The sequence below is a fragment of the Saimiri boliviensis genome, chromosome 14, assembly GCF_048565385.1.
Source record: "Saimiri boliviensis isolate mSaiBol1 chromosome 14, mSaiBol1.pri, whole genome shotgun sequence".
NCBI classification, from domain to species: Eukaryota; Metazoa; Chordata; class Mammalia; order Primates; family Cebidae; genus Saimiri; species Saimiri boliviensis.
The window spans coordinates 36244209-36271511 of record NC_133462.1 but is presented as its reverse complement, the minus strand read 5'-3'; the positions used below and the strand labels follow the sequence as shown (position 1 = coordinate 36271511).

The 27303-nt window shown below is 56.2% G+C and overlaps 3 protein-coding genes across 17 annotated transcripts in view; 2 read left to right on the top strand and 1 right to left on the bottom strand.

The window, feature by feature from the left end:
* Nucleotides 1-23416, top strand: part of DNM2 (dynamin 2) — a 110806-nt gene extending 87390 nt beyond the window's left edge. For 7 of the 13 annotated variants that reach the window (XM_039465972.2, XM_039465967.2, XM_039465971.2 and 4 more), the window contains 7 exons: nucleotides 2612-2725; nucleotides 10251-10360; nucleotides 15275-15386; nucleotides 16498-16662; nucleotides 18948-19180; nucleotides 20063-20314; nucleotides 20909-21826. In XM_039465972.2, the coding sequence (XP_039321906.1) occupies nucleotides 2612-2725; nucleotides 10251-10360; nucleotides 15275-15386; nucleotides 16498-16662; nucleotides 18948-19180; nucleotides 20063-20314; nucleotides 20909-20978 (1056 nt within the window). In that variant the 3' untranslated portion in view covers nucleotides 20979-21826. Of the gene's footprint in view, nucleotides 1-2611; nucleotides 2726-10250; nucleotides 10361-15274; nucleotides 15387-16497; nucleotides 16663-18947; nucleotides 19181-20062; nucleotides 20315-20908; nucleotides 21827-22237 lie in introns of those variants that run through there. The other 6 variants (XM_039465969.2, XM_039465973.2, XM_039465970.2 and 3 more) reach the window with 2 other exon arrangements.
* Nucleotides 22370-26251, bottom strand: TMED1 (transmembrane p24 trafficking protein 1). 3 transcript variants are annotated; one of them, XM_074384625.1, is made up of 5 exons: nucleotides 25950-26251; nucleotides 25179-25276; nucleotides 24853-25036; nucleotides 24033-24105; nucleotides 23071-23147 (listed from the first exon to the last, which is right to left on the bottom strand). In XM_074384625.1, exons 1-5 carry the CDS (start codon nucleotides 26130-26132, stop codon nucleotides 23137-23139), a joined length of 549 nt encoding a protein of 182 aa, XP_074240726.1. In that variant the 5' UTR covers nucleotides 26133-26251; the 3' UTR covers nucleotides 23071-23136. The 3 variants fall into 3 exon arrangements, with proteins under 3 accessions (XP_003941846.1, XP_010327841.1, XP_074240726.1); XM_003941797.4 differs by lacking the exon at nucleotides 24033-24105 and having other exon boundaries at nucleotides 22370-23147; nucleotides 25950-26245; XM_010329539.3 differs by lacking the exons at nucleotides 24033-24105; nucleotides 25950-26251 and adding an exon at nucleotides 25385-25644 and having other exon boundaries at nucleotides 22370-23147.
* The window catches only part of C14H19orf38 (chromosome 14 C19orf38 homolog), a 43573-nt gene continuing 41474 nt past the window's right edge, over nucleotides 25205-27303 (top strand). Inside the window, exon 1 of the mRNA XM_074384624.1 lies at nucleotides 25205-25287. The gene's annotated coding sequence lies outside the window, so the exon portion shown is untranslated. The remainder of the gene's footprint in view (nucleotides 25288-27303) is intronic.

The following is a 27303-nucleotide window of genomic DNA, read 5'->3' as shown; positions in this document are numbered from 1 at the left end:
AACTGGCCTCAGCCTGGCTCTCACACTTGGACAGCACAGCCTGGGCCTCCAGTCCTAGCAGGGGCTCCCTTCTCCAGGACATTCTCCCACTGCCAGCCACCAAGGCATTGGTCAACCCCTGCCACTGCCCTCTGGCAGGAATCTTCTGGCAATCCTGGGATCTTTCTTGTAGCTGAGCCAATCTTATGCCGGGGCCTCACTGCTCCCAGGGCCTGGGTGGTGCAGATAGGGCCGTGGGCGGGGGCAGTGTCGGGAGGAATTAATCGGCCTCGGGCTTGTGGTTTTCAGGTTCCTCATGTGTTCCCCCCAGTCCCCTTGAATTTGCCAGGCCAAGGCCAGGAACCTGCCTTTTCCCTTATACCCCAAGAGGTTTAGGGGTTCATTTTTTCCTACCAGAGGCCACATAGCCCAGTGCTGCCATGAGTGTGGCCGTGGCCTCTGCGTCTCCCAGCTATGATGTCCATCTCTCCCCTGGAGACTTGGGCCAGGACCCCCACCCTGGAAAGAGGCTGGACCAGCCTGCCAGGGGATCCCTGCCCTCCACCCCCTGCCTGCCCTGCCACTTGTGCTGCCCCATGTGCCTGCCTGCCTGTCACTGTGCACCCCAGCCCGTGATGCCTTGCCACCTTTTCTGTTTCTCCCACCCCCACTTCCTTCTAAGCCCAGTGTCCTTGGGAGGTATCCCTTGGATGCAAATCTGACTTTCTGCTGAGGCCTGGCCCCTCCCTTTTCTCTGGGTCACAAGTTGTAGGTGGCTAACCGTGCCTATGTTTGCTACCCACAGATTGCAGCTCCCTGAGGTGGGTTTTTTTCTCTGAGTCCACATGGAGAAGGGCACCTCAGGGCTTCTGCCAGAACTCCCACCCCCGAGGCTCGGCTGTGACCTCATCAGTGCCCTGGCCCTGTGGCCATGTACCCCAAAGCGTAACATGGGCCCTGTCCTCCAGCTCTGACTGATACTAACCTCGGCTGGCTGTAGGCAGGAGAGCCGGGCCACTGAGGTGCACAGGCACATCTCTCTCCTTAGGAACTGGGCCAGGTCTAGGAGTACAGAGGCCCCACATTTTTCTGGGGGAGCACTGACAGCCTGTCCCTCTGTTTTCCCTCACCTGGTTGTCATTCAGTCACTGAACCAGGGTCTAGTAAGTATTCACTCTGTGCCCAACCCTGGGCTGAGACAAGGCAGTGCCCCCGCCCTGCTCTCCCTGGGTGAATGAAGGCATTCTGAGAACGCCAGGTCTTTGGTGCTAACACCAGGACATCCTGGGCAGACCAGGGAGAGCTCGTCACCGAGTTCCTGGAGGGGATGCTTTTACCTCACAGGGGCTGCTAGCCTCGGCCCCTTCACTCACCGCCAGGCAGCCCATGAATGGCCAGATGCCAGGGGTCACTGCCTGCTGCAAACAACTGAGAGAGTCCTGTCTGCTCATCCCAGGGAGGGAGAAGTCTGTACCCTTGGCCTTAACAAGGTGTACCCAGTGGCATCTCATGCTGTCCCCAGCCTGGGCAGTGACTTCTGCCTGGCCCAGGGGTCCCTGGGCACTCTTTAGCCACCTCCGTCTTCATGGGCTCCTGGGGCCTAGAATTCACGTCCAGCCACCAAAGAGCTGTTGGAGCTGTGGGCTGGTGGCCCTGTTCAGATTGACAGGCCTGGGGTGGGTCTGGGTAGTCCAGGTGAAGCCCTTCCAGAAGGCTGCCCCCCACTAGGACAGCATCTGGGCCACAGATGGATTCCTGGAGGCCTTATCTCTGATGCTCCTGCCATGCCGTGCCATGCCCCGCCATACCCTGCCATGCCCTGCCATGGGGGGTACCGGCCAGCCCTTCGCAGCTGTCCGTGGCCATGCTCAGCCCACCCTTTGTAGCTTGGCTGAGTCTGTCAGTGCCTGGGTTCCAGTTCACCCTGCGCGTGCCTCTGTGTGCTTCCTGCAGCTCCCAGGGCCCCAGTCCCGAGTGGGGTGGGGGGCTTCGGCCCACACATGCCTCCAGTGGCCAGGGAGCGTGGGAGCACAGCCCCCAGGCCGCCTGCCTTTAGCTGTCAGGTGAGTCCCCTGTGCAGGCCTGGATTCTGACCCCACTCAGACGACAGCCACAGCCACATGAGCTCCATCCATGGGATCTCCCAGCCCAGAACCCTGATGTGTCGGTCAAAAGGGCGACCACCAGGCTTGTAGCCAGCTTGGGACATGAGTCCCACTCCTTCAGAGTCCTTAGGCAGGGCCTCTGGGCTCACATCTTTGACCCCTTGGAACCTTGTCTCACTGAAACAAGTGCAGTTCCTCAGATGTCACATTTCATGTGCCACAGCCCCCCACGCAAGCCCGGGGGACTCCTCCATCCCCAGGGCGCTTTCCATAAGGCCTCCGTGTCCCTGTCCCCCATCAGGCCCTGTCCCAATGAGTCTATCTGCCCACCTGCCCAGGTGGCACCCACGTTGGTTTCCAGCTGGAAGTGCTTGGCGCAGGGTGGAACTGGGTGTCCTGGGCTTCAGGCTGGAAGTGTCTCTGTCACGCTTTCCAGTTTCCCACTGAGCTGTGGGTGAGGCCACTGCGCTAGGGGTGGCCAGGGCTGCGGAGCAGCGTTCCCCGCTAAGCTTCGTGCTTCCCCTCAGGTGATCCGCAGGGGTTGGCTGACCATCAACAACATCAGCCTGATGAAGGGAGGCTCCAAGGAGTACTGGTTTGTGCTGACTGCCGAGTCGCTGTCCTGGTACAAGGATGAGGAGGTGAGTGGCAGGCGGGAGTGGGGCTGCTGCGGGTGGTGGGACAGACGGGGAAGAGCAGATAGGCGCTCCCTCTGGGCAGCACTCATTCAGTCACTGCACCGCTTCACCTCAGAGTCATCATGAGAACCATCGCCCAGGGCTGGAGAGCAGCCACCGTGTGCCAGGAGGCTTGAATTGTACCCATCCCCCATGGGGTCAGCTCCTAGAATCCAAAGGGAAGATAGTGGGTGACAGAGTCACCGGCAGACTAGAAACAGGCCCTCACTGCCCCATGGTCAAGAGAAGGGGCCATGCCCAAGGGTCAGGGACTCAGACGTGCGGCCAGGCTGCACGGGTGCTGGAGTTCCATCACCTACAGGCTCAGCCAGGCCCTTCGCCTCTCTGGGCCTCAGTTTTTCTATCTTCGAAGTGGGCTAGTATGGTCCCTGCCCACTGTGCAGTGCTTGGCCACAGTGTGCAGAATGATCCCTACATGCTTGTCATTATAGGAAGGAAGTGGAGAGACCCCTGGGTGATGACTTCAGGGAGCAGTGTTGAGTGCTGAGTCATGGGAGGGACTCACTCACTGCGAGTGGGAGGGCAGCCTTGAGCAGAGACGCTACCGACCAGCCCCTGCTCTCTAAGCTGATCCAGCATCCCTCCTGATTGTTCCATGTAAAAAATACGTATATATAATGTTTGACGTTTTTATGGGGTCCCTGTGATGTTTTATTAGATGCAAAGAATATGTAATGATCATAGCAGGGTGTTTGTCGTGTCTGTCACCTTGGTCCTCCTCATTTCTCTGTGTTCAGAACAGTTGAGGTCCTCTTTTCTAACTACTTTGAAATACACAAGGCCAGGCACGGTGGCTCAGGCCTGTAATCCTAGCACTTTGGGAGGCCGAACTGGGAAGATGGCCTGAGTTCAGACATTTTTAAGAACAGCTTGAGCAATGTAGCATTACCCCGTTTCTACTAAAACTAAAAAAAAAAAAAAAAAAAATAGCTGGGGATGGCGACGTGTGCCTTTAGTTCCAGCTACTCAGGAGGCTGAGGTGGGAGGATCACTTGAGTCCAGGAGATAGAGGCTGTAATAAGCTGTGATCTCACTACTGCACTCCAGCCTGGGCCACAGAGCGAGACCCTGTCTGAAAAAGAAAAAAAAAAAAAAAAAAAGAAGAAATAGACAATACATTGTTGGCCAGGTGCAGTGGCTCATGTACTCTGGGAGGCTGAAGTGGGTGGATGAGCTGGGGTCAGGTGTTCACAGCCTGAGCAACATGGCGAAGCCCCATCTCTACTAAAAATACAAAAACTAGCTGGATGTGCTGGTGGGTGGCTGTAATCCTAGCTGCTTGGGAGACTGAGGCAGGAGAATCACTTGAACCCGGGAGGCGGAGGTTGCAGTGATCATGCCACTGTATTCCAGCCTGGGCGACAGAGTGAGACTCCATCTGAAAAAACAAACAAACAAAAAAAAAACAGACAATTTTGTTGTTAACTATAGCCTTAGCTACAGTCACCCTGCTCTGCTGTTGAACGGTAGAACTTAATGCTTTTTCTCTGGCTGTGTATTTGTACCCATTAACCCACCTCTCCTTACCCGCTGCCTATCCCCACCTTTTCCATCTTCTAGTATCTTTCTACTCTCCAGGTCTGTGAGATCTCCTCTTCTACCCTTTTTAGCTCCCACGTAATGAGTGAGAACATGTAAGATTTGTCTTTCTGTGCCTGGCTTATTTCACTTAACGTAATGACCTCCAGTTCCATTCATGTTGCTGCAAATGACGGGATCTCATTCTTTTTTATGGCCCTGATCAACCCGTTTCTTGCTTAACTCTCTTGACGTAACCATGGCTTAGTGGCCTGGGAGGGAAGCCACTTCTGTGTGACAGCTTATTGGTACTCTGATGCCAGTTGACTTTCAAGGGTCCCTGGCAAAGGGAACTGTGTTTCTCTCATTGTCTTGGTTACTCTGGGAGAAGACTGCAGGTTGTTCTGTGAGCCATGGCTGTGTTATGTAGGCTATGGATTTGCATATGTAACACAGTCCCAAAATGAAGGCACTTAAAGAGATCAAGTCTGTTTCTTGCTCATGTCTCAGTGAGCTTGGTGGCACTGTGCTGTGAGACTGTCCAGGGCCTGGCTCCACCTCCCCTGTTGCCAACTTAACATAGGGTTCCCTTCATAGTTTAAAATGGCTGCCCCATGCCCATCACCATGTAGCCTCTAGCAGCCCAAAGAAAGGAAAGAAGGGCCCCTGTGTGTGAGAACTATGCGCCCAGCTAACAGTTCTAGCGCTTTCTAAGAAAGAAATGGGTATTGGTTGTTTCTGAGCGTGACAGCTGGGGCTTGACACCAGGATTCACCAGGATATTGGTTGCATGGCGTTAACCTTTCATATCTTGTCTCCCTACCTATAAAGTCAGGACTGTGGCCTTCCCCTCTAGACTGTGGGAGCCAGCAAGGAAGGTCTGGTACTTGAGCCCAGCACTGTGCCTGGCCGCAGCATGTGTCCATGGTTTTTTCCTAGTGGTTACCACCATCAAGTCCTCTTAGCTCCTCTCTGTAGGAGGGAACCTACCCACCTACTCCCAGTGCACAGAGGAGGAGCTGGAGGCTCAGAGATGCACTTTGTCCCAGATCCTGCCGTAGGCCCAGGGCTGGCTCCAAGGCTATCCATGACCTTGAGCATGGACTGTGTCAGGTGCAGGGCCAGCCGCCAGTCCCCATGGTCCCTGAGATGGCACAGCCACCAACCCAGTCCAGGTGACCTCAGTGGAGAGGCCGGGGTTGCCTGAGGCCCCTGGAGCTGCCCTGCCTGGCTCTCCTCCCCTCAGGTTTGGGGAGATGCCCTGTAGGAGTGACTCCCACTGGGGGCTTGCTGGCAGCCAACCCAGCCCCAGGACAGGCAGGACTGGGCTTGGAAGTCCCAGGGTTAGAAGGCTGTTGGGGGACCCCAACTGGCCCCAGGGAGGAGCGGTGGGTGGGGCTTATGGCTGTGAACCCCTGGTCTGTGCTGGGCTCATTGGCTGAGAGAGCCCACTGAGGCCACACCTGAGGCGAACCCTGCTCCCCATGAGGAAATCCTCACACTTGCCATGGGGGTGGCGCTATAATCTGCCAGGTACAGAAACTAAGGCTCTGAGTGGTGACTTGACCCACGTCAGGGACCAGTGGAGGGTCCCCCGGGGGTGGATGTTTCCCCAGTGCACGTCTGTGGGCCTATGTCCCCTGACCTGAGGGGCACCCCAGCCCCACATCCAGGCACCTCCACTGCAACCCAGGCCTGATGTCCCCTTGACCAAGGGCGTTCAGGTGAAAGGCGATCATCCCACTCCACACAAGGCCAGAGGCTCATCTCTGTAATGTTTGTGGAGCCTCACGATCTCTGAGGCCTCTGTGGGACTCAGTTTAGGGCACTATTTCTTTTTTCTTTTTTTTTTTTTTTTTAGATATGGGGTTTCACCATGTTGGCCAGGCTGGTCTCGAACTCCTGGCCTCAAGTGATCCACCCACCTTGGCCTCCCAAAGTGCTGGGATTACAGGCATGAGCCACCGCGCCTGGCCTGGGGCACTGTTTCTAAACCCAGGGTGGTGGAGTCTGCTGAGCCACCATACAAGCATTTCTGGGATCCCTGTGGAACCTTCCAGAACCTCAGATCCGGCGAACCTCATGGGGTTGGGATGTGGGAGGAGCGTGGGGCCAGGCGTGGTCTGCAGCCTCCTCCCTGCCTCAGGCTCCTCTAGGAACTCACATGTCCAGATTGGATGGCTCCTCAAAATGGCCGGGGTGGGGTGGGGAACGCTTTCACGTTCTCTCCCCTCTTTCCACCTTGCAGTCAGAAACTAGCCTGCGCTGTTGTGTGTGAGCTGTCAGGCAGGCTAAGAGCTGGTCCCCCGCCTTTCAGCTCAGGGCTGCGGGGACCTTCCAGGGTCCCCTGGGTGGGAGGGCTAGGCCCAGGGCAGCGAGCCCTGGAGGGACCTCTAGTCCTGAACCTCAGCCTGCTGGCTCTCTGCCTAGCAGCACTGCAGGTCTAGTTTTCAGATCGCCTCTTCTTTCACGCTGATCTGGGGGTTGAAAGCCAGAGCCCCCAAGCCTCCCCTGGGGCCCCCCAATCGGAGTGTGGAGCAGCAGTGGGAGAAGGGCCAGGTGCCGGCCATAATGAGAAGCTGCAGACCTGTGAAAGAGGCCCTGTGTGTGCCCCAGACACAGAGCAGGCTCCAGTCGGGAGGGGGCAGCCATGGAATCTGACCCCCGCCACCACAGGAACTCTTGGAGTCACACATGTGGCAGCCACTCCCACGGAGCAGGCTACCCTCTTAGAGACGCCTCAGTGACACGCAAGACATCAGTATCTCTTTATTTAAAAAATAAACGAGGAGACATTTACAGCCATGGGGTGGAAATGGCGGACTGACAGGGCCAGGGCCCCCAACCCCTCAGCCAGTCTCGGGGCTCCCTCTGCCTTTCCCCAGCACCTCTTCTCCCACCCACGCCCTCGAACCTTCTATGCAAGGCTCCACTGCAGTGGGAAACTAGGTGGTGGAAAATGACACTCACCTCCAGACCTGCCTTACTCCAAGGATGCTGGCGAGTTTGGGGGGGCCTGTCTCGACGCGCTGCTTGCCCAAGCCCAGCCTAACCAATGTGCAGACTACTGTACACATTGACAGCCTCCTGAACAGGTAGTCTGAACACTGGGTTGGCGGGGCCGGCTGTCCATCCCACAGGCGCCCCCAGGCAGGCGCCGGGGCCATCAGGCCAGGCCGTGCCTCAGCACCTCTGAGCAGCCAGAGACGATCCGCTCTGTCCCTTCTGACGTGGCAAGGCTGGGGCCGGCTCGCATCTGGAGAAAGTTCTGGGTTTTCAGGAAATCCTAAAGAGTGGGGGAGGCGGAGGCCGGAGGCAGGAGGCAGGGTTTGGGATGTGGCTTCTGGGCTCAGGAGAAAGTCTGACTCTGGGGAGTGGGGAGGAGGGGCGTACACATGCCTCAGTTTCTTCGTGTGTGTGTGTGTGTGTGTGTGTGTGTGCGCACGCGTGCGCGCGTGCGCTCGAGAGTGTGCGTGCCGGCAGCACCAGGGAGGCGGCCGCCACTTTCTGGGCGGAATCCTACTATAAACAGTTCCAGATGTGGCATGAGCCAGAAAGGCCTGTGACTCAGTTACTTGGCCCCACTGACTGGAAGCTTCCGGCCTCATTACACGATAGGGTCAGGGCAGCAAAGGCCCCTGGGCAAATGTCGGGGTGGGGGGCAGGGCTCCTGCAGAGCCTCCTCCCCTGGCCCCTTTTAAGGCCCCCAAAACTCTTCCCTGAGAGGTTGGAGGGACCCAGGCCCTGTGTTAAACCCAGCCTTGCCTGGGATGAGGGGTGCGGGCTTTCTTCACCACCCTCCCTCCCTTTGGTCCACAGCAGCGTCCTTTCTCCATGGCCGCCCATCCCCTGTTCCTACACTCTGTCCTGCTTCTTCATTGCCTAGAGCCTGGCAGGCTGACTGCAGAGCAGCTCACAAGAGCAGCCAGAGAAAATCCCTGGTGCTCCTGGGCACCAGCTCTTCAGTGGGCACCAAGCTCCTCCGTCCTCCTTGGACAGATGAGGAAACTGAGGTGCAGATGGGTGGGGGGAAAGTGACTTGCCCAGGGGCACACGGCCAGGAAGGGGGAGGGCTGGCACCACCTTAACCATGCTAAGCTCCTGACGCCCTGGGCCCATGTGCCAAGCCCACTGCTCGACCCTGGCTCCCCTCACAAAGTCCCAACACTCAGCCGATCCCCACTTGCCAGGGAGCCCCAGCCGCCTCCTCCACAGTCATTATGGCTGCTCTTCAACTTGGAGGCAGCAACCAGGTTAGGCTTCGTGCTGGGGCAGCCCAGTGAGGGGACCTGAGGAGTTTCCAGAGACGGGACAGGAAAAAGAAGGGCCAGGGGCACTGTGGAGAGGACTGGGCTTTGGGTCATGGGGGTCTGGCCTCCAAAGTCCTGCTGTGGCTTGTGCGGCCTGCTGTGTGGTCTTGGGCAGTCAGCTTCCCTCTCTGAGCTGGGAGGTATCCATGAACTGAGGCTGAGCAGTGCTTGGCATGGGTCCCCAAGAGCTGCTGCTGTGGCGTGGTGGGCATATACATCACTGGGTGAGCGTGAGGTTCCAGGGTGCCACCCCCAGCTTCATGACTTACCAGCCCTTTGTCCCTGGCCGAGGGGCCCACCTCCTCCAAGCTGCCTCCCCTGCAGTTGGGACAGCCATGCCTGACATTTGGTTGGTGCTTCCTGAACAGGGCCACCCTTAGAAAGCAAATGATAGGGAGGTTGAGGTGGGCGGATCACAAGGTCAGGTTCGAGACCATTCTGGCCAATATGGTGAAATCCCGTCTTTACTAAAAATACAAAAAAATTAGCCAGGCATGGTGGTGTGCGCCTGTAGTCCTGGCTTCTCGGGAGGGGAGGCCAAGGCAGAAGAATTGCTTGAATGAGGGAGACAGAGGTTGCAGTGAGCTGAGATCTTGCCACTGCACTTCAGCCTGGGCGACAGAGAGAGAATCTGTCTCAGGCTGGGCGCGGTGGCTCAAGCCTGTAATCCCAGCACTTTGGGAGGCCGAGGCGGGTGGATCACGAGGTCGAGAGATCGAGACCATCCTGGTCAACATGGTGAAACCCCGTCTCTACTAAAAATACAAAACATTAGCTGGGCATGGTGGCGCGTGCCTGTAATCCCAGCTACTCAGGAGGCTGAGGCAGGAGAATTGCCTGAACCCAGGAGGCGGAGGTTGCGGTAAGCCGAGATCGCACCATTGCACTCCAGCCTGGATAACGAGCGAAACTCCGTCTCAAAAAAAAAAAAAAAAAGACTGGGCAACATAGTGAGACCCCATTTCTATTAAAATAATAATGAGAATGATAATAAAGAAAGGGGGTGAGGCTTCTGCAGCACCTGGCCTAGGCATCAGCTATCCAGCCCTGAGATGTCCTGAGGCAGCCAAGGTTTAAAAGCCAGCCCTGCTTTTCTCTGCCTCAGTCTTCCCGTCTGTAAAATGGCACCACAGAGGCAACTCACACCTAGGCTTTTTTCAAAGATGAAACCCAGTTAAAGGTTCCATTCACTCCACATAAGGGGAAGAGCGGTTGTGTTGTGCGTGCAGTCAGCCACATGTCAGCAGTGAACTAAACAGGAATCCCTGCCCTGGAGAAACTGAGTCAGTCCAGTGGCAGACACCCAGGTCAGTAAGCGCAGGATACATGATGCGTTGTGTGAGGAAAAAGGTGGGGAGGGTGTGGGTGGAGTTAGGGCAGGAGGGAGCCATGCCAGTGTCAGGATCAGACAGTGGCCCGGGGCGTGCAAAGGCCCTGGGGTAGGAACCCACCTGGGATACTCAGGGGTCATCACGGAGGGCAGCATGGCCGGGACAGAGGGAGGGATGGGGAGGAGGTGGCAGATGAGCTCATCTGCAGCAGTAACCAGCATGTGAGGCCCCCAGCTGCACGCTGTGGCCTGGGGCATCCTGAGTTGTCACGTGGACAGCTTGGGGTGAGTCCTTTCCCTCCACCCTCAGGAGAAAGAGAAGAAGTACATGCTGCCTCTGGACAACCTCAAGATCCGTGATGTGGAGAAGGGCTTCATGTCCAACAAGCACGTCTTCGCCATCTTCAACACGGAGCAGAGGTGAGGGGCCCTGGGCTCAGGGTGAAGACCGACGGCCTCATTCACACTCCACAGCCTTCAGTGAGCACCTGCTGTCAGCAGTCCCTGCCCTGGGGTTCCACCTGCTAGAAGGGGAGTCGAGTGAGAAACTCCTCCACCTAGCATCTGCACTCAGGGATGCTTCCAGTGCTGCGTCAGAGACAACCTCTCTGGGCAGAGACGGGGATGAAGTCAGGGTCCAAGTCAGGTGGGAGCCACGGAGAGTTCTGAGCAGAGGACCAGGACCTGGCTCCGGTGCTTGCAGGCGCCCTCTGGTGGCTGATGGGGGAACAGGTTGAGGGGGTGGAAGACAGGGGACCAGGGAAAAGGCCACTGCCTCGTCCAAGTGGGCGATGATGGGGCCAGACCCTGGTGGGGCTAAGGACACGGGAGGAGGGTGCAGATGCTGGGTGGAGGAGTCAGGCAGAGACCTGGTGGGTATGGATATGAGAGAGAGGCTGATGGTAACCCTGAGTACCCAGGCCTGAGCTCCCGCACCGCCTGGCTGCTGCCATTGGCCAAGTGGGGGAAGGCAGCAGCAGGGTAGGCCTGGGGACAGCCTGGGGGTCAGTTGAGGCCAGGCCAAGGGGGAGGCATCAGGGAGGCACCTGGGTAGGTCCAGGAGTGTGATGTCCAGGAACGAGCTCTAGGCTAGTTCCTGTGAACTGGGCAGTCGCCATTGCATGGACAGTATTTCAAGTGATGAATCCAGATGAGCTCCCAGGAGAGTGAATCTGGAAAAGGAAGGAGAGGCCCCAGGAAGCTCACAGGACACGTCTCCCATGAAGCATCGGCTGCAGACTTTAGCAGAGACACTGCTCTCAGGAAGAGACGCAGCTGGCAGGAGGGCTCCTCGAACGGCCACACACTCGCGCTCATCCAGGAAGCAGAGCCCGTCTGAGTCAGGGCTTGGCTGTTGGCAAAGGCCTGGGGGTACCCTGAGACGCATAGGCAGGAGTTGACATCCTTCTGGCTGGCCCCGGAACCTCCTTGCCTGCTGCTTGGCTACATCCACCACCTCCAGCTGATTCTCTTGGTTCCCTCCTGCATTGCTTTGGCTGGCCTAAAGCTCCGAGACCCATTTGTCCACTCGCTGTCCCTGAAAACCTCCATAGCTCTCTGAGGTTTGCCCTTGGCCATTGATACCTGGCAGCTGTCCCAGGTCCCTGAGCCCTGTGACCCCGGTGCAGGGGGGAATGACGATATTACCTGATACATCTTTTAGGAGCAGGTTCAGGAAACCCAGAGTCATGGCTGCAAAAACAAAATAGATGGCTGAAGATTTTTTGTGTAAATCGAGTCCAGATTTGAGTATCCTAGGCAAAGTGGAGCAGCTCCACAGCCATCAGGGTTCAGGCCCTCCTCTTCCTCAGCCTTCCTCCTAGTGTGCAGAACCTGAGCTCTGCAGTGGGACAGGCCTGCTGTAAAACCCTGACTTCAATCTCTTTGTCCAAAATGGCTGCCCAAACTCCAGCCATTGTGATGATGTTCCAGGCAGCAGCAGGAAGGAGAGTGGAGCAACAAGGGCATGCCCCTCCCCTCACAACTGTTGTTCAGGACAGCCACGTGCTAACCACAAACCCAAGTCTCACTTGAGGGCTTTGGGGGCAGCTTGGCTGTCTCAACCCCACCTGGACGTGGGACAGGAAAGCATGTGTGGCGTGTGGCATGGCGCCTGGCCTGTAGACCACCATCTGCAAGCATTACTTACCATCCATTCCAGCTTTGAAACCCTGGTTGTTTCTTCCACTCAGGGACTCAAATGTGCCCAGCATTTCACAAGCTTTTGCTGGAGGTCCCAAGCCTGTCCCCAGACACTCACCCTCCCCACCTGCCCCCAGGAATTCAGCACATCTAGACATTTGATGTACAATGCAGTAGCTGCTAGCCATGTGTGACTACTTAATATGAATTAAATGACTTAAAATAAAAGTTAAAACTTTGCCGAGGCAGGTGGAGATCGAGACCATCCTGATCAACATGGTGAAACCCCGTCTCTACTAAAAATACAAAAAAAAAAGTAGCTGGGCATGGTGGCACATGCCTGTAATCCCAGCTATTCAGGAGGCTGAGGCAGGAGAATTGCCTGGACCCAGGAGGCGGAGGTTGCAGTGAGCCGAGATCGCGCCATTGCACTCCAGCCTGGGTAATGAGTGAAACTCCGTCTTAGGGAAAAAAAAAAAAGTTAGCTGGGCGCGGTGGCTCAAGCCTGTAATCCCAGCACTTTGGGAGGCTGAGGCGGGTGGATCAAGAGGTCAAAAGATCGAGACCATCCTGGTCAACATGGTGAAACCCCGTCTCTACTAAAAATACAAAAAAAAATTAGCTGGGCATGGTGGCGCGTGCCTGTAATCCCAGCTACTCAGGAGGTTGAGGCAGGAGAATTGCCTGAACCCGGGAGGCGGAGGTTGCGGTGAGCCGAGATCGCGCCATTGCACTCCAGCCTGGGTAACAAGAGCGAAACTCCGTCTTAAAAAAAAAAAAAAGTTGAAACTTACCTCCATCATCACTCTGACCCCATTCCTAGGGCTCAGAAGCCGTTGGTGGCTTGGGGCTACCTCAATGGATGATGCAGGTAGACAGTATTTCTACTATTAAAGAAAATTTGGGTCCAGGCACGGAAGCTCACACCTGTAATCCCAGCACTTTGGGAGACTGAGGCGGGTGGATCACAAGGTCAAGAGATCGAGACCATCCTGGCCAACATGGTGAAACCCGTCTCTATTAAAAATACAAAAATTAGCCAGGCATGGTGGCATGCACCTGTGGTCACAGCTACTCAGGAGGCTGAGGCGGAATAATCACTTGAACCCAGGAGGCAGAGGGTGCAGTGAGCCAAGATTGCACCACTGCACTCCAGCTTGGTGACAGAGCAAGACTGTCTCAAAAAAAAAAAAAAAAATTAGGCAGGATACGGTGGCTGATGCCTGTAATCCTAGCACTTTGGGAGGCCAAGGTGAGCAGATTGCCAGAGCTCAGGAGTTCGTGACCAGCCTCTGCAACTCCGTGAAAAATTTAGCCGGGTGTGGTACTGCGTGCCTGTGGTCTCAGCCTCTCAGAAGGCTTAGGTAGGAGAATCATTTGAACCTGGAAGAGGGAGGTTGCACTGAGCTGAGATGGCGCCACTGCACTGCAGCCTGGGTGACAGTAAGATTCCGTCTCAAAAAAAAAAAAAAAGAAAAGAAAGTTTGGCTCTGGGCACGATAGCTCATGCCTGTAAACCCAACACTTTGAGAAGCCAAGGTGGGAGGATCACTTGAAGCCAGGAATTCAAGACAACAAAATAAGATTCCATATCTATTTGAAAAAAAAAAAAAAAAAAAAGAATTAGGGGCTGGGTGTGGTGGCTCACATCTGTAATCCCAGCACCTTGGGAGGTTGAGGCAGGCGGATCACGAGGTCAGGAGTTTGAGACCAGCCTGGCCAATATGGTGAAACCCCCATCTCTACTAAAAATACAAAAAATTAGCTGGGTTTGGTGGCGTGTGCCTGTAATCCAGCTACTCAGGAGGCTGAGGCAGGAGAATCACTTGAACCATGGAGTTGGAGGCTGCAGTGATCCGAGATCGCACCACTGCCCTCCAGCCTGGCAACAGAGCGAGACTCTGTCTAAAAAAAAAAATTGAGGACGGGGGAGACAGGGTTTTGCTCTAGCACCCAGGCTGGAGTGCACGGTGTGTTCTTGGCTTACTGCAGCCTCTACCTCCTATGCTCAAATGATCCTCCCACCTCAGCCTCCTGAGTAGCTGGGACTATAGATAGGCACACGTCACCACTCCCAGCTAATTTTTGTATTTTCTGTAGAGACAGATGTGTTGCTTAGGCTGGTCTCTAACTGAGCTCAAGCGATTCCCCTGCCTCAACCTCCGAAAGTGCTGGGATTACAGGTGTGAGCCACCACGCCTAACCCTTAAAAAAATTGTTTTGTTGGGCCGGGCACGGTGGCTCAAGCCTGTAATCCCAGCACTTTGGGAGGCCGAGGCGGGTGGATCACGAGGTCGAGAGATCGAGACCATCCTGGTCATCATGGTGAAACCCCATCTCTACTAAAAATACAAAAAATTAGCTGAGCATTCTGGCACGTGCCTGTAATCCCAGCTACTCAGGAGGCTGAGGCAGGAGAATTGCTTGAACCCGGGAGGCGGAGGTTGCGATGAGCCGAGATCGCGCCATTGCACTCCAGCCTGGGTAACAAGAGCGAAACTCAGTCTCAAAAAAAAAAAAAAAATTGTTTTGTTTTTGAGACAGAGTCTCACTCTGTTGCCCAGGCTGGAGAGCAGGGTGTGATCTTAACTCACTGCAACCTCCACCTCCCAGGTTCAAGCAATTTTTCTACCTCAGCCTCCCGAGTAGCTGGGATTACAGGCGCCTGCCACCACGCCCAGCTAATTTTTTGTGTTTTAGTATTGACGGGGTTTTACCATACTGGCCAGCCTGGTCTCAAACTCCTGACATCAGGTGATCCGTCCACCTCGGCCTCCCAAAGTGTTGGGATTACAGGTGTGAGCCACCGTTCCTGGCCAACGTTTTTTTTTTTTTAAACACACAAAAATGCAAATAAAGTTCTGGTCGACAGCGCTGCTCTGGCCTTTCGTGAAAATGCCCCAGTGGGAGCTCCCCAGCCGTAGTGGGTGTTGGGAGACACATGCCCACCTCTGGGGTACCAGGAAAGGAGAGGATTCAGCTGATCCAACAGAAACAAACGTAGATGCTTGGCAAGCTTGTGCACAGCACTCTTCTGTGTGCCATAGGCATCACTCACAGCGACCCCTCAGCATGACCTGGTGAAACCTGGGTTAGGATTGGGTTCCTAATCAGAAGGACCCCCAGAGCCCATGCCTGTGGCCAGTCTGCCAGGCCCATGGTCAGGGTCAAGCATGCCCCCCATCCCCACAGAAATGTCTACAAGGACCTGCGGCAGATCGAGCTGGCCTGTGACTCCCAGGAGGACGTCGACAGCTGGAAGGCCTCCTTCCTCAGAGCTGGCGTCTACCCCGAGAAGGACCAGGTGAGGAGCTGCCCTGTGCAGCTGGCATACCTCAGGCCCAGCAGCCCCCACCCAGGAGAGGAAACAGGGCTGGCTTTCCCCAGGACAGATCATTTCCAGGCCACATTAGCCAGGAGTCTCTGAAGTCATGTAGCAGATGCCCACTTGAGCCAGCAAAGGAGAAACTGGGGCACTTTGTGATCAGGGCCCAGAAAGTTCTCTCGCTGAAGCCAGTGACCAGGGCATGCAGGGGATGGGGTTCCACCTGCTTTGTTCTCTCTTTCCCCTTCCCTCCTTGAGGTAGAGTGAACATGGCCACCCTTGGCCCCAATATTAAAATGTCTCAGCCAGGCACAGTGGGTGGCTTACGCCTGTAATCCCAGCACTTTGGGAGGCCAGTGCGAGCAGATCACTTGAGCTCAGGAGTTTGAGGTCACCCTGACCAACATGGTGAAACCCCAACTCTACTAAAACTACAAAAATAGCCAGGCATGGTGGTGCATGCCTGTAATCCTAGTTACTCGGGAAGCTGAGGCAGGAGAATCAGTTGTACCCATGAGGCGGAGGTTGCAGTGAGCTGAGATAACGCCATTGCACTCCAGCCTGGGCAACAGAGCAGGACTTCATCTCAAAAATAAAATGTCCCAAGGTCGGGCACGGTGGCTCACGCCTGGAGATCAAGAACAGCCTGGGCAATGTTGCAAAACCCTGTCTCTCCAAAAAATACAAAGCATACCCAGGCATGGCGGTGCACCTCTGTAATCCTAGCTACTCCAGGGGGCTAAGGTGTAAGCATCACTTGAGCGCCCCCAGGAGGTTGAGGCTGCCGTGAGCTGTGTTTGTGCTACTGCACTGCAGCCTGGGTGACATAGAAAGACTGTATCTAAAACAACAACAACAAAAACCACATTCCAATACCCAGATGAGGGGATTCACCCCAGCATCAGCCAGGATCACCCCATTGTTTGGGCAGCTCTGGCCCGGGGCAAGCAAGCCTGCCTGGTACCAGTGGGGCTGTCAGGGGCCAGCCTGAGGTCAGTTATTGATGGGACAGTAGGGCAGATGGTTACCAGAGAACCAGGACTCGCCCCAGGCCAAGGTCACCCCTAAGCACCTCACCTCCCACTTGCAGGCAGAAAACGAGGACGGGGCCCAGGAGAACACCTTCTCGATGGACCCCCAGCTGGAACGGCAGGTGGAGACCATTCGCAACCTGGTGGACTCATACGTGGCCATCATCAACAAGTCCATCCGCGACCTCATGCCAAAGACCATCATGCACCTCATGATCAACAATGTGAGTGGAGCACTGAAAATGAGATGGAGGCGGCCGGGTGCGGGGGCTCACGCTTAATCCCAGCACTTTGGGAGGCTGAGGCGGGTGAATCACTTGAGGTCAGTTCGAGACCAGCATGGCAAAACCCCGTCTATACTAAAAATACAAAAATTAGCCAGGTGTGGTGGCACATGCCTGTAATCTCAGCTACCTGGGAAGCTGAGGCAGGAGAATCACTTGAACCCGGGAGGCGGAGGTTGCCATGAACTGAAATCGTGCCATTGCATTCCAGCCTAGGCAACAGAGTGAGGCTCCATCTCAAAAAAAAAAAAAATGTGGAGGTCAGGCATCCTGGCTCACACCTGTTGGTAGCACTTTGGGAGGCTGAGGCGGGAGGATCACTTGAGCCCAGGAGGTTGAGGCTGCAGTGAGCAAGACCTTGTCTGCAACAACGGCAACAACAACAAATTAGAACGAGTCACCACCCTTTAAATACCGGAATCTGCATGGCCAATCTCTTTGGGAAACCCTAGGGCTTCCGAGCCATACTGGGTCCTTGGTCCCATTGAGTCCACTAACTGGAACGAACACCACAGATGTGCACCTTCTCTCAGTTACTTTATGCTGGCCTCAGACTAACTGCACGAGGGAGAAATGCTATCTTCTCTGTGGTGGTGGGCACCTGTAATCCAGCTACTCAGGAAGCTAAGGCAGGACAGTGGCTCGAACCTGGGAGGCAGAGGTTGCAGTGAGCCAAGGTCATGCCATTGCACTCCAGCCTGGGCAACAGAGTGACACTCCATCTCAAAAAAAAAAAAATGAGAAGGAGGCCGGGCACCCTGGCTCACACCAGTTTGTAGTCCTGGCACTCTGGGAGGCTAAGGCAAAAGGATCACTTGAGCCCAGGAGGTTGAGGCTGCAGTGAGCTGTGGTCGTGCCACTGCACTCCATTTCACAGACAGAAAACTGGAGGCCAGAGAGATAAGGTAACCTGCCCCAAGTCCCTTAGGAGCGTAGGAAGTGGGATTCAAACCCACGTTCACTCTGGTTGCAACCATGCCTTCAGGTCGTGTTGGGCAGCTGCTGTGTCCTGATGGGCTGGGGGCGCAGCCTGTCTTCCTCATGGGCGTCACCTGCCTGGCCCCAGGTTCCCTGGAGACTCTCAGGGCTCTGAGCTCCTTTTCTGTGAAATGCAGCTGTGCTGATACAATCTCCAGCTCAGGCTGCTGGAGGGTTCAGGGCATTTGTGGGTCATGCCTTTGGCATGGCACTAGCCACTCAAAAAGCTTGTATAAACCAGTTTTGGGGCTGGAGCAGTGGCTCATGCCTGTAATCCCAGCACTTTGGGAGGCCAGGGCAGGTGGATCACCTGAGGTTGGGAGTTCGAGACCAGCCTGACCAACATGGTGAAACCCTGTCTCTACTAAAAATACAAAAATTAGATGGGGGTGGTGGCGCACACCTATAGTCCCAGCTACTTGGAGGTTGAGGCACAAGAATTGCTTGAACCCAGGAGATGCAGGTTGCAGTGAGCGGAGATTGCACTGCAGCCTGGGTGATAGAGTGAGACTGTCACAAAAACATAAACAAATAAAAATATAACAGGTTTATTCTGCCAAGGTTAAGGAAATAAATAAGAAGCTAAGGCCGGGTGCGGTGGCTCAAGCCTGTAATCCCAGCACTTAGGGAGGCCGAGACGGGTGGATCACAAGGTCAAGAGATTGAGACCATCCTGGTCAACATGGTGAAACCCCGTCTCTACTAAAAATACAAAAAAATCAGCTGGGCATGGTGGCGCGTGCCTGTAATCCCAGCTACTCAGGAGGCTGAGGCAGGAGAATTGCCTGAACCCAGGAGGCAGAGATTGCGGTGAGCCGAGATTGCACCATTGCACTCCAGCCTGGGTAACAAGAGCGAAACTCCATCTCAAAAAAAAAAAAAGAAGCAAGACAGGAGAAGGAGAAAAGATATCAATAGAAAAGACAATATACTAGGAGTAAGTTGAATAAGAATCTCATAAACAGCCTGGGCCATGTGGTAAAACCCCATCGCTACAAAAATTAGCCAAACGTGGTGTGTGCTCCCAGCTACTCTGGAGGCTGAGGCAGCAGAATTGCTTGAACCTGGGAGGCGGAGGTTGCAGTGAGCCAAGATTGAGCCACTATACTCCAGCCTGGGCAACAGAGCAAGATTTCTCAAAGAAGTCTGGGGGTTGCCTCGCCCTGTGGGAGATGTATCTAGCAGTCACCATGGGTTCTGGGTTGGGGTGATGCAGAAGCCTGAGCCTCCCCACCCCCTGCCCACAGACAAAGGCCTTCATCCACCATGAGCTGCTGGCCTACCTGTACTCCTCGGCGGACCAGAGCAGCCTCATGGAGGAGTCAGCCGACCAAGCGCAGCGGCGGGACGACATGCTGCGCATGTACCACGCCCTCAAGGAGGCGCTCAACATCATCGGCGACATCAGCACCAGCACCGTGTCCACGCCTGTGCCCCCGCCCGTCGACGACACCTGGCTCCAGAGCCCAAGCAGCCACAGGTCCAGGAGCCTAGTTCCCCTACCCACAAGCGTGCGGGTTCCTGTCCTCCCCTCATGTCCTGCAGGGTCCTGGCAGGAAACGGGACACAGCCCAAGGGTGGGCAGGAGAAGGGGTGGCCCCCAGGCTGGGCACAGTGGGAGCTGCTGCCCTGCTGAGGCCTGAGAAGGGAGAGAGGGAGAACGGGGTCCAACCAGCCTTGGAGCTCAGGGCTGGAAGCCGTGAATAAATACACCCCGTTTGCCCTCTGCTGGTGCCAGGATAAGAGGCTCAAGGGGCAGCAGCCACAGAACAGAGATATGAGCTTCCTGGAGCACAGAGAAGGGCGAGTGGGAGGCTCTGGTGGGGCAAATAGAAGGTGTGGCCAGAGCTGCCCCACCCCCGAGCTGGAGTGTAGGCCATTGAGGCAGTCACGGGGAACCTCATGGGGCCACCCTACAGAGCCCTTGGGGAGCCATGATGTTCCCTAGGGGGAGTACATTGCACCTAGGCCTGCAGGCGGCAGGTGCTGGGGCCCAGGAGGGAACCTGGGTGCCTGGGAAGGGCTGTGTGTTCCATGGCCCCTGAAGGCTTTAAGGCTGATCTGGAGGTCTCTGCAAGTGTCTGGCTGTGAGGGTGGATCCCAGGGCCGGAGACCTGAGGGAGCCCTGTGAGTGGGAAGTGCCTGGCCACGTGGGGGCTGTGGGGATGAGGTCAGAGGGCAACAGAAGCCCTTGGGGCCGGGGGCAAGGGAAGCTGGGTCTGGCGCTCAGGTTGGGGTGGGAGGATCCCACTGCACCTGTGCTGTCCCCCCAGCCTGCCCCCGCCTTGGGCTCTGGCAGCCACAGTTGGCATGGCTGGGACTCCCACTCCATCTGTAGCTCACACCCTCTCCTTCCTCACAGCCCTACTCCACAGCGCCGACCCGTGTCCAGCGTGCACCCCCCAGGCCGGCCCCCAGCGGTGAGGGGTCCCACTCCAGGGCCCCCCATGATTCCTCTGCCCGTGGGGACAGCAACCTCCTCCTTACCACCCCCAATTCCGTACCGGCCTGGACCCCAGAGCGTGTTTGCCAACAATGACCTCTTCCCGGCCCCACCTCAGATCCCGTCGCGGCCAGTTCGGATCCCCCCAGGGATCCCCCCAGGAGTGCCCAGGTAAGGCCAACCCCCTGCCCCCCACCCCAACTGCCTGCACCCTGGAATCTCTCCTCCAGTCTCACTGCCTCCCAGTGAGCTCTCCCCACATGCCCAGCTGCTGGAATGGAGGAATTGTCCTCATCCCCGTTTGGGTGGCCGGGAAGCAGGCCCAGAGAGGCCAAGAGGCTTGTTTGGCGTCACAGAGTAGGGGAGCCCGGTGACTCCAGGGCTCCCAGCTTGCCCTCTGCCCACTGGGGTGCGCTACCAGGCAGCTGGGGATCCCTCGAGCTGGGCACCTTCTCTGTTTACCTTCTTCCTGCCTCTGCCTGCCTCACCCTACCCTGTGGGCTGGGCCTTATTCTCTCTGCTTATCCCGTGGGGAAGCTGAGGCCCAGGGAGGGCAGGAAACTGACCGAGGGTCAAACAGCAAGTGAATCGATGCCTGGGTTCAGCAAACTCCTCCCCAGCACCCTGGTGGCTTGCGGAGCCATCAGCCTGGGGAGCACCCTGGGGTGGCGTTTGGGTGGGGGCTGGGTCCTCAACCAGGCCTGCCTCTGGCTCACAGCCTTACTGCCGTCTCCCCCTCCCCACCTGTCTTTATTCTCTTTGCAGCAGAAGACCCCCTGCTGCGCCCAGCCGGCCCACCATTATCCGCCCAGCCGAGCCATCCCTGCTCGACTAGGCCTCGAGTGGGGGCATGCTCTCGGGGGGCCTCGCGCACCTGTGGCGCAGGAGCTTCGGTGGTCTGGGGCCCTCCACTGTCCCTATGCCAGGACCAGGCTCCCAGTGGGCAGCCCCGGCCTCTTCCCTAACCCAGGCCCGGGTCCAGGGCCGGCCCCTGTGCCTGGCTGGACACCGCACTGCGAGAAAGGGCCCTGGAGCTCCAGGCGGGGGGCGCTGGGGTGTTGCACTTTGGAGGATGGGGTCTCAGGGTGGCAGAGGGGGGACCTGCACCCTCGACACCATCTTGAATGAGGGATCCAGCCTGGGGGACTCTGCCAGGGTCTTCTTGGCCTGGGAAAGCCCATGTAGGGCAGGGGCCTTCTAGAAGTGGGGGCACCAAGGGCACCTATGTCCCCAGGCTTTGCTGGGGCACAGGGGCACGTCAGCTTCCCATCAGCAGGAGCTCCCCAGTGGTGAGCCTGGCCCCATGGGCTCGGCAGTGCCCAGCTGCCAGGCCTGAGTTGTACATAGTCCTTCTTGGCCATATTAACCACACAGCCTGAGCCTGGCCCAGCCTCGGCTGCCAGAGGTGCCTTTGCCAGGCCCGGAGCCATTGGCCCGGGCCAACCTCGCCCTACTCCTCTCTCCTCCTCCTTCCGGGTCTCCCAGGGTGGCTGGGCTTGGGGCTATGTGGATGGTGGTGGCGGGGGCACCTTGGGGGCCTCTCAGCTCCCGCCCATGCCACCCTGACAGGGTGGGCCCCGGGTGGCCTCTGAGCAGACCTCACCCACTCCTCGCTCGGTTTGACCACTGTAAGTGCCTGCACTCTGTATCCTATTAATAAACTAAAATAAAGGGAAGACGCTGCTGGTGGCTGCTGTGTGGGCCTCTTGTGTTGGTGTTCAGGCTGGGGACGTGGGCACCACCTCTCCCATCAGGCCTCCCACAAGGATGCCCAGGTCCCTACAATCATAAGCGCCTCACACCTCACTCCCTGAGGGCTCTGCTTCAGGGGGGTCACCTTTCGGAGGAAGCCACTCGATACACGGGAGAGCTTTTACTTTCTTTAGCACATCAGGAATGCAAACAGATCTTCTCCACTGCCTCACACCCCTATGTGCACAGGCCTGGCTGCTGCCTGGTGGAGCAGGGACCCCAGCACTTCATCCCCTTCCTACCCTCAGTCCCTGCTTCTCACCCTCTCATGGGGAAGCCCAGGTCTCGTGGCCCAGCCAGGGCTCAGTTAAACTTTGCTTTCTGATTTTTCTCTTGTGCCAGGCGACCACCTCCATCGGCTCCCGCACGACCTTTCTTCTGAGCTTCGTGGGAGGCCCCTCCCGCCTGTCTGGCTGCCCTCTCGGGACGGGTCTGTCCCGGCTGGTGTCCCTGAGCCCCAGTGAGCAGGCTCTGTGATTTTCTGACCATAATTTATTGACTCTGATGCCGAGGCCACACCACCCTTTGTTCCAGGAGGCTTCTGCCTAGACATTGGCGGGGCCACCACTCATGCCTGTGTGGGGCCCCTACAGGGAGAGGGGGCGGGGCAGGTGGTCTTGCAGGCCCCTTCCTGGTGTTCTATTACCAGACCTCAACCTGGTTTGGAGGACCCAGGTGTCCTTGTTAGGCCCTGCCCCGCACCAGGCAATGCTCATTTAAGATGAAAGGCTTAGATTAAGGCACATTTACAGTAGAGGGGCCAGGAAACGCGAGGCTCCCATTCCAACGCTGCAGTGCCCACCCTGCGAGATTTCCAGAAACGTCAATGTGACCGCTGAGCCGCCCCTTCTGCAAACCAGAGGTGTTCCCTGCCCGCTGAGGATGGAAGGAGACTCACAGGGCCAGACCTCAGGCCCCAGCTGCACACTCCTCCTTTGGCAGGAACCTAAAATTGGGGAGGGACCTCCAAGTCTCACATGTGCATGCCCCATTGCCCCTCCTTCGTCCCCTATTCTTCCTTCTGTGGCAGGGGCTACGTGGGCACTGGGCGCTTGTCCTGGAAGAAGCGCTTGAGTGTGCAGACTTGCAGCACGGCCACCAGCAGCAGCACTGCCACGTTGACAGCCGACCAGAAGTTGACCCGCTCCAAGTTCCCCTCCTGCAGGTTGCGGTCACGTGCCTCGAAGGCCCTCAGCAGCGTCAGCATCTGGATGCTGCGTTCCAGCCGGGTCCGCATAGTCTCAATGGACTCCTGCAGGGCAGAGGGAGTAGAAGGGTCAGGCCTCCACCCATTGGGGTGCAGAGACCCAAAAAACTTGGGGATATGGAGGGAAGCTGTGTTAGCCCAGGGAGGTACAGCTGCAAACACAGACTTGTTCAGGCTAAGTTCAAGTCCTCACTCTGCCACTCACTGGCTGTGTGACTGTGAGCAACTTAACCTCTCTGAGCCTGTTTCGTCTTCTATAAGGTTCCAAATTGCTGTGAAAATTTAATGCCTAAATAAATGTACAAGGACGAGCATGGTGGCTCACACCTGTAATCCCAACACTTTGGGACGTTGAGGTGGGAGGATCACTTGAGCCCAGGAGTTTGAGACCAGCCTGGACTACATAGCAAACCCCCATCTCTGCAAAATATACAAAAAATTAGATGGGTGGTGGTGTGCAACTGTAATCCCAGCTACTCAGGAGGCTGAGGCAAGATTACACCTGTAATCAAAACACTAAGAGACCAAGACAGGAGGATCACTTCAACCCAAGAGTTCAAGACCATCCTGGGCAACATGGTGAAACCTCATCTCTACAGAAAACAAAAAAATTATCCAAGTATGGTAGTGTGCATCTGCAGTCCCACTCTGGTGGCAGGATTGCTTGAGCCCAGGAGTTTGAGGCTGCAATGGGCTATGATCACACCACTGCACTCTATCCTGAGTGATGGAGCAAGACCCTGCCTTGCTATGGCTCACATCTGTAATCCCAGAACTTTGAGAGGCTGAGGTGGGCAGATCCCCTGAGATCAAGAGTTTGAGACCAGCCTGGCCAACATGGTGAAAGCCTGTCTCTACTAAAAATACAAAACTTAGCTGGGCATGGTAGCATAGCTACTTAGGAGGCTGAGGCAGGAGAATCACTTGAACCTGAGAGGTAGAGGTTGCAGTGAGCTGAGATCGCACCACTGCAATCCAGCCTGGGTAACCAAGAGAGATCTGTCTGAAAGAAAATAAAACAATAGTTAATTAAAACAGTAATAAACGTACGGAACATATTTGCTTGTGGTTAAGAGCACAATTGCTGAAACCAGTCTGGGTCAGTACCAACTGTGCTAGTTGGTCTGTGTACCCTTGAGTTGCTCAGCCATCCTGTATCTCACTTTTCCCACCTGTAAAATGGGTATAATCTGACCACAAGGTCTACACAAGATGGTTATGGAGATTTACAGTATGAGTTAAATATGATACGAGTTCCTTAAACCTTTAAGCCAGGTTTATGCCTAGAAATGAACTGCTGGGGTTTTTTTTGTTTTTTGAGACGAGTTTCATTCTTATTCCCCAGGCTGGAGTGCAGTGGTGCGATTTTGGCTCACTGCAACCTCTGCCTCCTCGGTTCAAGTGATTCTCCTGCCTCAGGCTGCCAAGTAGCTGGGATTACAGGTGCCTGCCATCACACTTGGCTAATATTTTGTATTTTTAGGAGAGAGAGTTTCACCATGTTGGCCAGGCTGGTCTCGAACTCCTGATCTCGGGTGATCCACTCGCCTTAGCCTCCCAAAGTGCTGGGATTACACGTGTGAGCCACCATGCATGGCCTGAAATGAACTATTTTAATTGCTGCTACTGTTAACTATAGTTCAGTTGAAGGCACCAGTATAGATGGGAGGGTGGGTCAGGCCAAGGAGGGGCACCCCAGCTGAATCCGAGAGATCTGGAATGAGTGGCCCCAAGTGCAGCCTGGACATACCTTGATGTCCTCCATTTTAACATCCAGCATCTCCTCGGGCTCCACAGCCTCTGCCCATCCTTCGACCTCCTCATCATCCTGCAGGCTGTCAAAGATCAGTTCAAAGAACACCAGCTTCTCGGAGATGGTGCTGAAGGAGTTGTCAAAGCACAGCTTGTAGTCCCCGGCCTCCGTTGGCTCCACCCTGGGCAGACAGACAGACCCACAAACATGACCCAGGGTGGCCAGCCAGCCAACTCAGTGGGGCAGTCAGGGCAGTAACCTGAGGCCACCTGGGAGGGGCAGGGCTGTAACTGAATCTAGGCAGGCAGCCGGACTGAACTCACGTGTGTACCCCATCAGCCTTGCGGGACTCGCTGACCAACAGCACGCCCTGAGGGCTCTCCAGCGTGAAGTCCACATCCAGCCCAGCACCTCCGATCACCTGGGGGACAGGTAAGAGCGGGTGACGGGCTATCGGTAGGCCAAGGGCGCCTGCCAAAGAGCTATGGCTGAACCACACACTGACCCATACAGACCACCAAGGGCTTACCTGAATGCCGGCACACCCACAACCGGTCCCGCCCCAACGTGTACCAATGGCTGCGCCCCTTGTCTCCACCCTCATTGATACGACAGCTTGGGGTCCATACTTGGGGTCCATAGGAGCTCAGCTGACCATGCACCTATCAGAAGTCCTTGAAGGACGTTTACCTGGCCACGCCCCCGGTTAGCTCCGCCTCCAAGAGACGATAGGCCCTGCCTTTTTCCTTAGTCTAACCCCCGAGAAAGCCTTGTCAGCAACGCCCCCGTTGTCGACCTATCAGCATTATCGCCACGCCCAGCAGCCAGAGTCCTGTCCTCTCATATGCTACCTATACTTCTCATTGACCCCGCCCCCTCTGGATGTATCACTCTAGCCCCACCTTCTTTATTAATCCCTCCCCTTCCGCTCGCACACGCCGTCCCCGCCCCATCTGTCCATCTCTTTCCAGCCCCGCCCCCGCGCTCCTACGCACGGACTCCTCCCTCTTCCCCCTAAAGCGCGCCTCGCCTCGGCGGCTTGGCCACGCCCCCTCTCCCTGACTCCGCTAGCTGCCCAGCCCTCGACCCTCTACCTGGTACTCGGTCTCGAGGCTTGCGTTTGCCGGCGCAGACTGGTAGAAACACTGCTTCCTCCCCGCCGGCAACAGGAACGTGAACTCACCGTCCTGGATTGGCGGGGGTCCCGCCCCTGCCACCCTTACGGGTGGCATTAGTAGCCATAAGGCCAGGGCTAGGGCCGCGCCGGCCGCCATCATCCGGGTCACCCTCTGGTGTGCAAATGGGTCACGGCTCCTTTAAGCCCTAGCCCTGCCCCCGTCCTACTCGACGGAGCTCATTGGCAGTCGCTTCTATCGGTTGTCAGGAACCAGCAGTGCCAAAAGGGAAGGACCCCGAGAGAAGTAGGCTGCCCGAATGAATGCCTGAGGCGCCCGGAGACCCTCAACTGTCTTGTAACATTTTTCTCAAAGGGTTCGTCTCTGGTCTCGGCCGCTGGTGGAGGAAAATGACAAAAATAAGTGCCATGATGGCGCATCTTTTGTAGGCAATAGCTAAGATAACTAAAGTTAGAGGCGGCAGGGTCCTCTTAGGCATCTCCCCGCAGTTTTCCCAGAGTGCGCCGCGCATGACAACCTTTGGCTGGACCCACGGGGTACAGTGGACCAAAAAATAGCGACTGGGCGTGGCCCTGTACGCGACCCGTAGGGCTCGCTCATAAAAAGGCTCAGCTGGGGCGGGGCGGAGGTACCCGCGGCGTGGTGTTTTGCTTGGTTGGGAGCGTGGCCCCAGTTTCGACGCCTTTTAAACGTTAGGAGCATCAGTGTATCAGTTTACTAGTAAGTTGGGAGTGCTGGAACGACCACCCTGTAGAGCGGCTGTGAGCATTGAGATGAGGCTCGGTTCCTGTTGAGCGCTCGGCTTTCCTGGCTTATAGACAGGGGAGGGGTATGAGCACACTGTCCACCCCAATGGTCTTAAAACTCAAGGGCCAGCAGGTAAACAGAGTCATTACAGTAGCCGCGGGTCAGAAAAACGACAGCCCAGGTAGGAAGAGGTGAGGAGAGTGTGGGAATGGGAGCCACTTTGCCTGGTTCAGCTCCCACCCCACCCATTATTTGAGCCTCAGTTTCCTCTTCTGCAAAGTGGGGATAATAGGCCTACCCCACTGGGCTGTCGTGGGATAGGTGAAATGCCTGTTGAGTGCTTACTTCCTTAGTGCGTCGCACATCGTAGGCCCTCAATAAATAATAATCTGTTATTTGGTTCCCGTCGAAACATAAAGTGTACATGGAAATGTTTAGTCTTCAAAGATAGACCCAGAAAAAGTTGGCGGGTGATGGCAAACACTCCTCAAATACAGCTGGTTGTTGTTGGCGCTTTCCTGCTTTTAGAAAATTTGGGGAAGTAGCAGCTGTTTGTAATATTGGT

Excerpts from the sequence above, each read along its gene's own strand:
- TMED1 (XM_003941797.4), bottom strand. The coding sequence starts at position 26,132 with ATGATGGCGGCCGGCGCGGCCCTAGCCCTGGCCTTATGGCTACTAATG. Across the intron at positions 25,277-25,949 it reads GCCTCGAGACCGAGTACCAG|GTGATCGGAGGTGCTGGGCT; the intron begins GTAGAGGGTCGA and ends CCTGTCCCCCAG. Across the intron at positions 23,148-24,852 it reads TTAAAATGGAGGACATCAAG|GAGTCCATTGAGACTATGCG; the intron begins GTATGTCCAGGC and ends TCTGCCCTGCAG.